At 61.4% G+C, this 11,618-nt stretch overlaps 3 protein-coding genes across 6 annotated transcripts; 1 reads left to right on the top strand and 2 right to left on the bottom strand.

Annotated features, from left to right (window-relative positions):
* The first annotated feature begins 548 nt into the window (after nucleotides 1–548).
* Nucleotides 549–4,127, top strand: SPOCK2 (SPARC (osteonectin), cwcv and kazal like domains proteoglycan 2). 4 transcript variants are annotated; one of them, XM_090144936.1, is made up of 10 exons: nucleotides 549–761; nucleotides 1,350–1,395; nucleotides 1,525–1,639; nucleotides 1,724–1,811; nucleotides 1,876–1,969; nucleotides 2,240–2,350; nucleotides 2,426–2,632; nucleotides 3,125–3,187; nucleotides 3,308–3,448; nucleotides 3,527–4,127. In XM_090144936.1, the coding sequence occupies exons 1-10, from the start codon at nucleotides 564–566 to the stop codon at nucleotides 3,670–3,672; spliced, it is 1,209 nt and encodes a 402-aa protein (XP_090001062.1). In that variant the 5' UTR covers nucleotides 549–563; the 3' UTR covers nucleotides 3,673–4,127. The 4 variants fall into 4 exon arrangements, with proteins under 4 accessions (XP_090001062.1, XP_090001061.1, XP_090001060.1 ...); XM_090144935.1 differs by having other exon boundaries at nucleotides 1,706–1,811; XM_090144934.1 differs by having other exon boundaries at nucleotides 549–872.
* A 95-nt stretch (nucleotides 4,128–4,222) lies between these two features.
* Nucleotides 4,223–7,045, bottom strand: TYSND1 (trypsin like peroxisomal matrix peptidase 1). Its single transcript, XM_031602935.2, has 4 exons — nucleotides 5,833–7,045; nucleotides 4,910–5,040; nucleotides 4,574–4,753; nucleotides 4,223–4,497 (listed from the first exon to the last, which is right to left on the bottom strand). Exons 1-4 carry the CDS (start codon nucleotides 6,795–6,797, stop codon nucleotides 4,292–4,294), a joined length of 1,482 nt encoding a protein of 493 aa, XP_031458795.2. The 5' UTR covers nucleotides 6,798–7,045; the 3' UTR covers nucleotides 4,223–4,291.
* Nucleotides 7,046–7,396: 351 nt separating this feature from the next.
* On the bottom strand, nucleotides 7,397–11,600 carry SAR1A (secretion associated Ras related GTPase 1A). The gene is made up of 7 exons (XM_031602938.2): nucleotides 11,472–11,600; nucleotides 11,266–11,340; nucleotides 10,733–10,852; nucleotides 10,252–10,317; nucleotides 9,157–9,260; nucleotides 8,707–8,838; nucleotides 7,397–8,278 (listed from the first exon to the last, which is right to left on the bottom strand). Exons 2-7 carry the CDS (start codon nucleotides 11,321–11,323, stop codon nucleotides 8,162–8,164), a joined length of 597 nt encoding a protein of 198 aa, XP_031458798.1. The 5' UTR covers nucleotides 11,324–11,340; nucleotides 11,472–11,600; the 3' UTR covers nucleotides 7,397–8,161.
* Between the last annotated feature and the right edge of the window lie 18 nt (nucleotides 11,601–11,618).

The following is an 11,618-nucleotide window of genomic DNA, read 5'->3' as shown; positions in this document are numbered from 1 at the left end:
GCAAGCGTTTGTCTCTCGTTTCACTGATGGCTCCTGTGCTTCAGCTCACGGTGTAGGCAGGGCTCACGGTGAGCTCGGGCTGCCCAGCCGTGGCATTGTGCACCTCCAGGGATGGGGCACCCACAGCTCTGGGCAGCAGTGCCAGCACATCACCACCCCTCTGTGTGAAGAATTTCCTCCTGACACCTAAGCTAAATCTCAGATCTTTTAGTTTACAGCCGTTCCCCCTCGTGCTATCACTCTGCCCACGCATAGAGGCGGTTCCCCCTCCCGCTTACAAGCTCCCTGCACGCGTCCTTGTTGCTACCGCAAACGAAAGCGCGGATTTCCCGCAGCACCGGTACGGGGCACGGCGGGGCCGCCGGGCGCGGGGCTGGGGCCGGCCCGAGGGGCGGCGGGGCTGCGGCAGGGGCGGGGCTGGGGCGGGAACGATGCTCCGCCCCCGATGCTGAGCCCCCGGCCCCGCCCCCCGGCCGCACTCGCCGCCGGCGCCTCCCCGCGGTGCGGAGCGGTGCGGTGCGGTGCGCTCGGCTCGGCTCGGCCCCCGCCGGCGCTGCGGCAGGATGCGGGGCTGCGGCGGGCACCGCGCCCTGCTGCCGGCCCTGCTGCCCGCCCTGCTGCCCGCGCTGCTGCTGCCCGGCGCCGCCGCCGCCACCGGCCCCGGCCCCTCGCCCGGCGGCAATTTCCTGGAGGACGAGCAGTGGCTGTCCTCCATCGCGCAGTACGGCGGCCGCATCCGGCACTGGAACCGCTTCCGAGACGTGAGTGCGGGGCGCGGGTGGGGGCGGGCACGGGGTGCTGCCCTTCGCCCGTCCTCACCGCCGCTCCGCTTTGTTCCGCCGCCGCCCCGCGCCGCGCCGCAGGAGGTGGAGGTGAGCGGGGCGGTGCGCCGCCGTCGGTGCGCGGTGCGCGGGGCTGTGCCGGGCAGCGCTCTGCACCACGCGCGGGTGTCCGTGTGAGCGCGTGGCGGTGTGCGGCGCGCGGGGCCGTGCGACGCGTGTGTCCGCGCGTGTGCGTGTGCGTGGTGCACGTCCGTGTGCCGCGGGTGCGTGCGGAGTGCACGAGGGCGCATAGCGCGTGCATAGCGCGGTGCTCGCGGGCGCGTGCGGCGAGCAGGTGGATGTGCGGTGCCCGTGCGTGTGCGTGTGCGCAGCTCGCGATGCCCGGTCGCGTGCGGTGCGTGAGCGTGCTCTGCACCTGTGTGTGCGCGACGCCCATCTGTGCGGCGCCCAGCCGTGTGCGGTACCCGTGCACGTGCAGCGTCCGTGCGCGCGCGGTGCCAGCCTGTGTGCAGCGCACCCCGCGTGAAGCGGCTGCGTGCACTGCATCACCCTGCGCTGTGCCCGCAGGACGACTACATCCGGAGCTGGGAGGACGGGCAGCCCCCGGATGAAGGTACCGGGGGGGGGTTGGTGCCGGCTGGAGGGAGGGGAGCACGGCTCCGTCCCAGCCTTCGGCAGCCTTGGGCGTGCGCGGCTGCATTCCCTGGGGGCTCGTAAGCGACCCCCCTGCCTTGCTCCCCAGGGGAGGACAGCACCAAGGACCCGTGCCAGAAGGTGAAGTGCAGTCGACACAAGGTGTGCGTGCCGCAGGGCCCGCAGCGCGCCGTCTGCGTCAGCCGCAAGAAGCTGGAGCACAGGTAGGAGCTGGGAGGGCGGGGGAGGTACGCATTTGGAATCGGAGCTGATTTGGAGTCGGAGCTCAGCGTGGCTCTCCTCGCCAGGATCAAACAGCACGGGGGCTGCAGGCCGTGCCACGCCGCCCACCCGGCGCCCGTCTGCGGCTCCGACGGACACACGTACAGCTCTGCGGTAAGCGCGGGGATGGGGGGGTCGTGGCGCTGCAGCCCCCCGTGACGCCACGCTGTGTCCCCAGTGCAAGCTGGAGCAGCAGGCGTGTCTGGCCGGCAAGCAGCTGACGGTGCGCTGCGATGGGCACTGCCCCTGCCCCACCCCCGGCAGCACGCAGGGTGAGTGGGGGGACGTGCATGTATGCGTGCCACGGGAGGCTGCGCTCGTGCAATTTTGGGATTCACCTGTGCAATATGTGGGGGTGCCCCCATGCATCCACACAATGTAGCGGTGCACCCATGCAACGTGCAGGTGTTCCCACCAATTTGGGGATGCCCTTGGGTGGCACGGGGTTACACGCGTGCAATCTGGGGACACGTGTGCAATGGAGTGATGTATCAGTGCACTGTGGGAGTGTCCCCCACCCCAACATGACCTCACTCCCGCAGAGCCATGCACTGGGCAGGACCTGGCCGACCTGGGGGAGCGGTTGCGGGACTGGTTCCAGCTGCTGCGTGAGAATGCCAAGCACAATGCCTCCGGAGGGACCCCCGGCACCGGTGCGACCCCAACCCCACATCCCCCTTGTCCCCATGTCCCTTTGGGGCCGGGTCCCACGGTGGCGTTGCCCACAGCACTGGCGGCCGGCTGCAAGGAGGCGGTGGGGTGGATGTTCGGGCGCTTGGACACCAGCGGGGACCGCGTCCTGGAGCAGCCAGAGCTGGCTGCCATCAACCTGGACAAGTACGAGGCGTGCATCCGCGCCTTCTTCAACTCCTGCGACACCTCCCGTGATGGGCGCGTCACTGCCGCCGAGTGGTGCCTCTGCTTCTGGAGAGAAAGTGCGTGTGGCTGGAGAGTAACAGGGGGGTGCATGCCTTGTGGTTTTGGGGTGTGACAGAGGGGAGGGATGTAGATAATAGGGTTAGGGAGATGCAGAACGCTAGGGGGATGCATGCTGCAGGGTTGGGGAATGTGCACAAGGGGGGTTGCATGCAATGCAGGGAGGGTGGTGCTAGGGGGATGCACTGCACAGCATTGTGTGCACAACACAGGGTGCATGCAGTCCTGGGAGGAGGCACGCTATGGGGTTGGGGGAATGCATGCCATGGGGTCATCAGATGCACTGCGCAGCATCAGGGAAATGTATGCACACCATGGAGGGATGCACGTTGCAGGGTCAAGGGATGCACACCATGGGGGAACGTATGCGACATGTGGAGGATGGACACAATGGGGGGGTGGATGCAGTGCAGGGAGGAGGCATGCCACAGGGTTGTGGGGATGCACCTCACACCATGGGGCTGCCCCCTGAACGTGTGCGGGTGCCGCAGAGCCGCCGTGCCTGCGGGAGCTGGAGCGGCTGCAGATGCAGGAGGCAGCCAAGGCACAGCCTGGTGAGTCAGGGTCCCGGGGAGTCCTGGCCCTCCGATGCGGCGGGGCTGGGGTGCTCTGTGCCAGGGGAGTCCGGGCACTGCACGTCTTCTGGGGTGCGTCGGGGGCCCGATTTTCTGCAGGCACCTTCGTGCCCAGCTGCGATGAGGACGGCTACTACCGGCGGGCGCAGTGTGAGCCAGGCGGCGCGCAGTGCTGGTGCGTGGATCCACAGCACGGCACCGAGCTGAGCGGCACCCGCTCCCATGGTCATCCCGATTGTGGTGAGCTGGGGGAGATTGTGTGGTGACACCCCCAAGTGGTTGGGGGGCCCCGTCACTGAGTAATCCCTGTGTCCACAGAGGATGCAGCGGGGTTTTCAGGAGACTTCGGCAGCGGCGTGGGCTGGGAGGACGAGGAGGAGAAGGAGCCTGAGGAAGCAACCGAGGAGGCAGAGGAGGAGGAGGCCGAGGCGGGTGAAGGAGATGATGGTGGCTACATCTGGTAGAGGCTGGGGGAGGGGGCACGGCTGGGGGAGCCCGTCACCCCATTGCCCCCCGGCACAGAGCGCAGGGGCAGCCCTTCGCTCCAAGCGGGACAGGGCTGTGGGGCGCTCGCCCGGGCGGGCCCCAAGGCGGGCGGGGGGCGAGCAGCGCGGGGCTGAGCTCGTGCCCCCCACCCCCCCGTTTGCGCTTTTTTTTGTTTTATTTTTAATTAATTTTATTTTTCGGGGGAGGGGGTGGGAGGGAGGGGAGTAGAACCTAGCGTGCTGCTGCGTGGTCAGAAAGTGCACTAATAAACAAAAATTGGGAAAAAAATGGGAAAAAAGCAAAAAAAAAAAAAAACCCACCACCACCAACTCCCTTCCCTCCCCACCTGCTCCTCCCCCCATACCCCTGACCCCCTGTCCGTGCTGTGCTTGCTGCTGCGGTGTTGTGAAATAAACGCCCGTGCTGTGTCGAACGCTCCATGCCCGTTCCTGGCCCTTCCAGCCCCCTCCCTAGGGCTCTGTCCCCATATGTGCCCCGCTTGGGGGGCCACCACGTTCCACTGACCCCAGCCACCACCAGGGACTCCAGGGCTCAGGTGAGGGCTTTTATGGAAGCACTCCAATTTTGGGGGAGGGGTCACAGCTTGCTGGGGGGCCGCTGCTGCAGCCGCCATGCTGCCTGTGCCCCCTCGCTGGCAGCATTGAGTGGGGCGAAGGCAGCAGGGTTCCCGCTGCAGCGATAGCGGGCAAGGGGTGTGTGCAGCAGGGAGATGGGGATGCAGAAGTTGAGGTGTGGGTAGGTGGTCCCTGCAGCGTTGTCCTGTGCGTTGCTGGCCACAATGCCTGGAGGAGGGAGATGTCACCAAAAGGATTAACGCAATGGGGACACTTGGGGGATGCAGCGGGGACAGGGGCTCACCTAGCAGACATCCATCGCGGGCAGAGAGCAGGGGGCCGCCACTGGAGCCAGCGTGCACAGCACAGGTGCTCTGCAGCATCACCGGCGGGGTTCCCACCACGGCCGAGAGCACACCCCCTGTCACCGAGGGGCCACACGCACGGCCCAGCGCCCCAAAGCCCAGCGCCAGCACCGCCTCCCCTGCACCACAACATTGGTGTTAGGACACTCCATCACACCCCCAATGGCACCCCTACACAGGACCCCACTGTCCCCATAGGATGCCACTGTCCCAGCCCCACTCCCCCATGGCATCCCACTGTGCCCTGTACCTCCCAGCCCGAAGCTGGCACTCACCGGGTTGGAAAGTTGTGGCAAGGTCAGGGGGCTGGAAGCTGGGCACGCTGTCCTGCAGCTCCAGCACTGCCACGTCGAAGGGGGATGCCTCAGATGTGGCGAACACCAGGCGGGCCTGCAGGATAGTGTCACTGTGGGTGCAAAATGGGGATAAAATAAAGAAAATAGCAAAAAGCAGGGTTAGGGGTGAGTCAAGCAATGGTCATGGCCCTGGGGATGCTGAACAGTCTGGTCTGCAAAAATGCAAGTCGCACCTTGCACTGCATCTTACATTGCTTCCAAACTGGATGTGGCCAAAGGGAAGCAGCTCTTGGCTGCAGTGCCCCAGCTCTTTCACGTTTATTGCATGACCTATTTTGGGTTGCATCCTCATTGCATGACCTATTTCAGATTGTGTGGCCCATGCTGGGTTGCATGACCTTTGCTGGGCTGCACACCCATGTTGCGTTGCAGAACCATTGCACAGCACAGCCCATGTTGGGTTGCAAAACCATGCTGGGTTGCACACCCATAGCATGGCCCATGCTGAGTTGCATGACCCATGCTGGGTTGCACGGCTGTGTTGGATTACAGACCCTGTGCACGATCCATGTTGGGTTGCACAACTACACAGGCTTGCATACCCGTAGCATGGCTTATGTTGGGTTGCATACTCATTGCATGGCCTACGTCGGGTTACACACCCATTGCATGACTCATGTTGCGATACCCAACCGTGCTGGGTTGCACACCCGTTGCATGGCCCATGCTGGGTTGCACACCCATTGCACGGTCCATTCTGGGTTGCACGACTGATGTTGGGTTGCATGACCAACATTTGGTTACACGCCCATTGCAAGACTCATGTTGGGTTTCACCACCATTGCACACCCATCACACACTGCCCACCCGCAGCCCCCATCACCCCACAGGGCTACACTCACCACGTGGTGCTGTGCCGCAGGGTGACGCGCAGCGGGGCGCCCAGTTGCAGCACATGCCGGCAGGTGAGCAGCAGCCGCGGGGCCACCAGCGTGCCCGACCCCCAGCTGCTCCCGCTCTCCACCAGCACGGCGCAGCGCGGTGTTGGGCTGCCGCGGGCGTCGGGCAGCGGCAGTGGCGGAGGCAGGCTGCTGAGCTCGGGCAGCACTCCGCGGGCACTCTGCAGGAGGGCGTGCAGGGAGCAGAGCAGCGCCAGCCCCAGCCCCTGGCCGCCCTGGCAGCCGGCAGTGGCAGCAACGACGGCCACGAGACGCGGTGGGGAGGATGCGGGAGTGAGGGCGAGCACGGGCCCGCCCTGGGTACCGGGCAGGCAGCGTGCGTCGGTGAGCAGCAGGGCACGGTGAGGCCCGGTGGCATTGCTCAGCACACCGGTGCTCAGCGCATTGAGAAAGAGCTCAGGGCAGAGCGCACCGAAGGGCGTCCCGCAGGTCAGCAGCGCCGCGCCCTTGCGCAGCGTGGCTGCCGGGGCCCAGGGCGTCCAGGTACCACCAGGTGTGTCCAGGCCGGGCACCCGCAGCCAGCAGAACCAGGGCAGGGCCTCGGTGCTCTCCTCGGCCGTGCTGAGCGTGCCAGGCAGTGCGCGGGCGAAGGCATCGCAGCGCAGCAGGGCCAGCGGGCACGCGACGTGCTGCTGCACGGCTTCAGGCGGCGGGGCAGCCTGCAGCACCGAGATGTGCAGCCCGGGCCGCAACGCCGAAGGTGGCAGGGCATCGCCACGGGGCCAGGCCGTAACGTCGGGCTGCAGGTAGGGCACCAAGACGGCAGCAGGGCAGAGCACCAGGCCCGGGCTGCGGCAAAGGATGGCCCCGCTGCAACTGCTTGGCTCCACGTCCGCCTCCGAAGGGTCCGACACACTGACCACGCAGCCGGGCAGCTCCCACGGCACGGCGGTGCCGTCCTCAGCCATCTGCACGGCAGCGGGGCGAAGCAACGCAGAGCAATGCAGCACGGAGCACGCAATGCAGAGCGACGTGACGCAGAGCAAATCAACGCAGAGCAACGCAGAGCAACACAACACGCTGCAACTCAATGCGGAGCAACTCAAGCAACGCAGAGGAACCGGAAGCAAAGCAAAGCAAAGCGACGCGCTGCCCCACCGCCGCCATGGCCGCACAGCCCCGCACCGCCCCGCACAGCCCCGCACCGCCCCGCTCGCCCATTGGCCACCGGCAGCCCCGCGGCCCGACCCCATTGGCGAAGGCGGTGCTGAGCGTGCCGACGTGGCGAGAGGCCGGGCGCGGGCGGGGCGTTGCACAACGGTAGGTGGGCGCTGCACAGGGTTGCGCCATGCAAAGCAGCAGGGAGCGCCCACGCTGCTTTTTCTGTGTCTCCACCTGCAGGATCGAAGGCAAAGTTAAAATCTCTCCTCCTCCTACCATCTTCAACTCCTGGAAGGGCAGAAAGTGTGACTGCTGACGAGCAGCAGGGGCAGGAGGTGCTCGCAGCCAGCGGCACTCGTGCACCTCCAAGCAGCCAGTGGGTGAAACACCTGCTGGGCACCGCCAGCGAGAGCAAAAAGACACGTCTTTATTGAACGCAACGTGAGCTAGACAGCAAGGAAACTTCGACAAAAAACCCACCGAGTAGAAAAGAAACCGCTGCGGCCTACACTAACAACCTTATGATATGCCAACGTCCAACGCTTCCATGCTGCAGCCGCTGCCGGCGGCCCTGTGGCCCACAGTGGCACTCCGAGGGCGGGCAGTGCTGCAGCCCTGTGCCACACGTGCTGTCCCAGACCCTCGCTGTGTGTCGGCATGGCACAGTGCGGGCATCCCACGGAGTGCCGGAGCCGGCTGCTGCTCATCGAGGACTTCCACATCGTGATGCTTTGTTTGGTAATTTTGCAAAAAGTCTAAATATGTTTTTAAAAAACCCTAAAGAGACTCTGGACTAAACAAGATGAATGTTAAAACTAAAGAGTTAGAAGGGACGCCGTTTACATTAACACTTTCTTTAAAAAATAGAATTGCTTTCTCGTTGTTCTTGAAGTCAGCTGGTCACAGTGGTGAGACGCGCTCCTTCCAGCGGCACGGAGTGGTGCCACGTCCTGATCCCGCCGGCCGTGTCGCTGCTGGAACCGCGGCACCCGAGGGATGGAGCCACACCGCGTCCCCGCAGCAAAGAAAGGAGTTGTGTCACCACTGTGCAAGGATGGGCGCTCACCAGGTCCCACAGTCGCGCCGCTCTGGGGTTGGGAAGCCTTCTGTGTCCCGACAGGACAGTCCATAGGGAGCTGCGAGCAGGATCAGTCCGGGATCGCGCTCTGCATCAGTCAATGTACTGCGACAGCCAGCGGAAGCCCTCGCCGTAGCCTTGCCTCTTCAGCACGCTGCACATGAACACCTCCATGGGGCGCGCGTTCAGGTCCTTCAGTGGCACGTTTCCCTGAAGGCCCAGAGACAAGTCAGGAGCACAGCCAGCCCAAGGCGATTCCCGAAGCCAGTGGCTGAGCAAGCATCCAGAATGCTTTGCTACTGTTACCCAGCACTTCTGATCAATTCTAATTTTAAGCACTGACAACGGGGTGAGGCAGTAAGCTGAACAAAATTTGGAGTAATAAAACCAGAAGAGCCTGACAACGTGTTAGCCACTGTCAAACTCCAGCACAGCACCTTATTTCCTAACTAGGAGTGCTGTGCTTTGCACAACTCTGGATGTTTCAAAACTTGCCTGAGGGCATCAGTCTTATTAAAGGTTCAGCCTAGTCAAATGTTTAGGACAAATCCACAGGAACAAACCACTTGGCTTCCAGAGGGCACTTCCCTCTGCAAGGAACATGTACTTGTAAATGCCCAGACCGCGTGCCTCCCTACCTTCCCCGTGGTCTGTCCGTAAAGCCCGAAGATCTCCCGCAGTTTCTCCTCACTGATGGCCTCGGGTCTGTCAATTTTGTTGCCCAAGATAAGGATTGGCACATTGGATATTGTTTCATCTGTCATTAGCGCCTGCGTGCAAGACATCTTTAAGTTACACAGAGGCAGAATAACCATCTGTCATCTGAGGAAAGCTTTGTTTCGGTAAGCCCTGTGACCCACAAGGGTTATTCCTTGGTGCTACAGTGCTCCCGTGGGAGGGGTCTTCCCAGAAGGGCTTTGCAGGATGCATGGGCCATTTCCAAAATTCCTTAAAGTGTGCTCAGGAGCCTACAGTCACCCCACAGCAAGGGCATGTAGGCTGCCTCAAGTCCCATGCCACCAAAAGGGAACATTCTTTATAATTTAGCTAGTCAGGTGTCAGGGAAAGGAGAAAAAAGTGAAGTTTACATTAAGCTCAACTTTGGACTCCATAAGCCGGGAGTGATCTGCACAGTCCACCAAGAAGACGATCCCATTGATGGCAGGCAGGTAATTCTTCCACACCCGGCGGGCTGGAAGGCAAGAGACAAACAACTCCCGTGAGAACAGCAGGGCTGCTGTGTTGGGGTTCGTGGGGCAGGCTGGGACAGCCAGCCAGCAATGCTGCTCGTGCTCTCCCCACTTTCACAAGTGATCAGATAATTGCTGTGTGACAGACGCTTGTCAGCAGGCAGCCAACACTTGTGCACAGAGAGTTTGTCTATGCAATACTGATGAGTGCTATTCCTGTTGCAGCAACAGCCCTGACTGTCAGCCTGCTTGTGGGTATTCAGAAAAATACACAGAAAAAACTTCTCTTAGGACTTTTAGAAAGGAAATCTGAAGATAAAAATTCAGTGATTATTCAAAAGAATAAGCCTGTGAGATACAAGCCTTCTACAGCTAAAAATATTTAAGGCAGCAGAGCATGAGCTGGCAGCTTTTTTTTTTTTTTTTTCCCAAGCTGCCAAAATAAAGCACAAGCATTTAGCCACTGAAACAACCAGTTTCCTAGAGCCAGGCCATTTCCACTAATAGAATGTATGGTAACCGTTGAGCCATGGCCTGGACCACTGATTGATCACCTGGGAAAAGGACCCAGTTAGCCCCAGGAGCACAGGTGAAGGCAATTCAGCTGTGTTACTGTAAGGGGTGGAGCCTGGTTGCAACTCTCTTACACCCCATTTAAGGGCTGACTGCCATGAGGGAAGGATCTCTTTCTGGAGGTTCCTTCTCTATGGAGTTTTCCTCTGTGACCCTAGATCTTCAGGTAAGTAGTCTTTTTTCCTTTCCTCATAACATCTTTCTGTTGTGTTAGTCCCTCTATCACTATACCACTTGTATCACCTTTCCAGTGTGTTGATCTTTCTGACTTCACAACCACTTTCAAGCTACAAGCAGTTAGATACTGCCAATTCCCATCGCTCCCTAGCACTTCTTTTTGGGAGATTTTTCCAATTTTCCAAAGGTGGCTGGGGAACACAACTGAAATCAGCAGACCCTTCTCAGTGAGCTGGCACTTACCTTGCTCGTGGCCACCTAGATCAAAAGTGGTGAAGGTCATTCCAGCAATTGTCAGCTCCTCTGAGGCTGGAAAGCAAAAACACAGAAAAAAGAAAGGAATTATTATAGCTAGTGGTTCTTGGGGATGTGCACCAGCATCATACAGCCCTTGTGTCAGATCCCTGTTTCCTGATGAACTCAGCCACTGAAACTCTTTCATGACTTCACAAATGGGAGAAAATAACTTCCTTGCCTCTTACTTAAGGACATGCTTATTAATCTGTGTTTTTTCATCCCTTACCGTGCATCCAGGAGTTGGACTCAATGATCCTTATGGTTCCCTTCCAATTTGAGATGTTCTGTGATTTTTATCAGAAGCCCTCTCCCTCCCCAGGTGTGGTATGTGATATTCGCTAACCCATATCACTTCTTGGCCACTATATTTGAAAGTAAAACACCGATTCACATCAGCCCCAGAGCAGAGCGCGCAAGGCAGACGTACTGGGGTGCAGTGTGGGGACGTGCTGGCCCAGCCGGTCGTCCTTGAGCATGTGCAGCAGCGTGGTTTTGCCCGCATTATCCAGGCCCAGGAAGACGAGTTTTCCAGACTTCTTGTAGAGCCCTGGAGGCAAGCAGAGAGAAACACATCTATGGGTCCCTCTCCAAAGCTGGCTGCCACCTGTGCATTCACACTGCTCCGAGAAGAAATAAAAGACGCGAATCTTGCTAAAACAGTGCCTGCAAATCTGTGAGCTCGCTGTACGGTAATGTGATGATCTGTTACCCCAGAGAGGGGTTCAACGTGAAGATGGGCAGAATGCATCAGGCAACAGCAGGCTGCTGACACCAAGGCCGGGCACAGAGTAACGCTTCGCTTCCTTGAGGAGACAGCCCGTCTGCCCCGGGCCGGCCGGCTTCCTGCCAGCGGGGCCTAAACATCAACCCCTCCCCTCGCCCAGAACGACGAGACGGGCATCTGCAAGGAGCCGGGACGGCGGCCGGAGGGCCGCAGGGAGCCGCGCCGCGGGGCCTCACCCAGGAACTGCAGCACGCTGCTGAAGCCGTTGTAGATCCACTCGAAGATGAAAGACATCGCTGACGATCGAGCGCCTGCGGGGCACAGCGGCAGCCGGGATCAGTGACGCGGCCAGGCCCGCCCCCCGCTGCTCCAAGCCCCCCTTCCCCCGAGATCGTCCCCCCGGTCCGGCCCTCCCCACGGCCTATTCCGGCCCGGCGCCCACCTCCGGCCGCGGCGACCCCGCTCCCGTTCCGCCGCCAGCTCCCCGCCGGAAGTGCGTCGCTCCTGCGCCACGCCCGCTTCCGGTCCGCCGCGCTGGCTCCCACGTCGGCCCTGCGGCGCTACGTCACGGCGCGCCGCCACCGTGCCT

Source organism: Phasianus colchicus, chromosome 8, assembly GCF_987193195.1.
Source record: "Phasianus colchicus chromosome 8, bPhaCol1.hap1.1, whole genome shotgun sequence".
NCBI classification, from domain to species: Eukaryota; Metazoa; Chordata; class Aves; order Galliformes; family Phasianidae; genus Phasianus; species Phasianus colchicus.
This window is presented reverse-complemented; position numbering and strand designations above follow the sequence as displayed.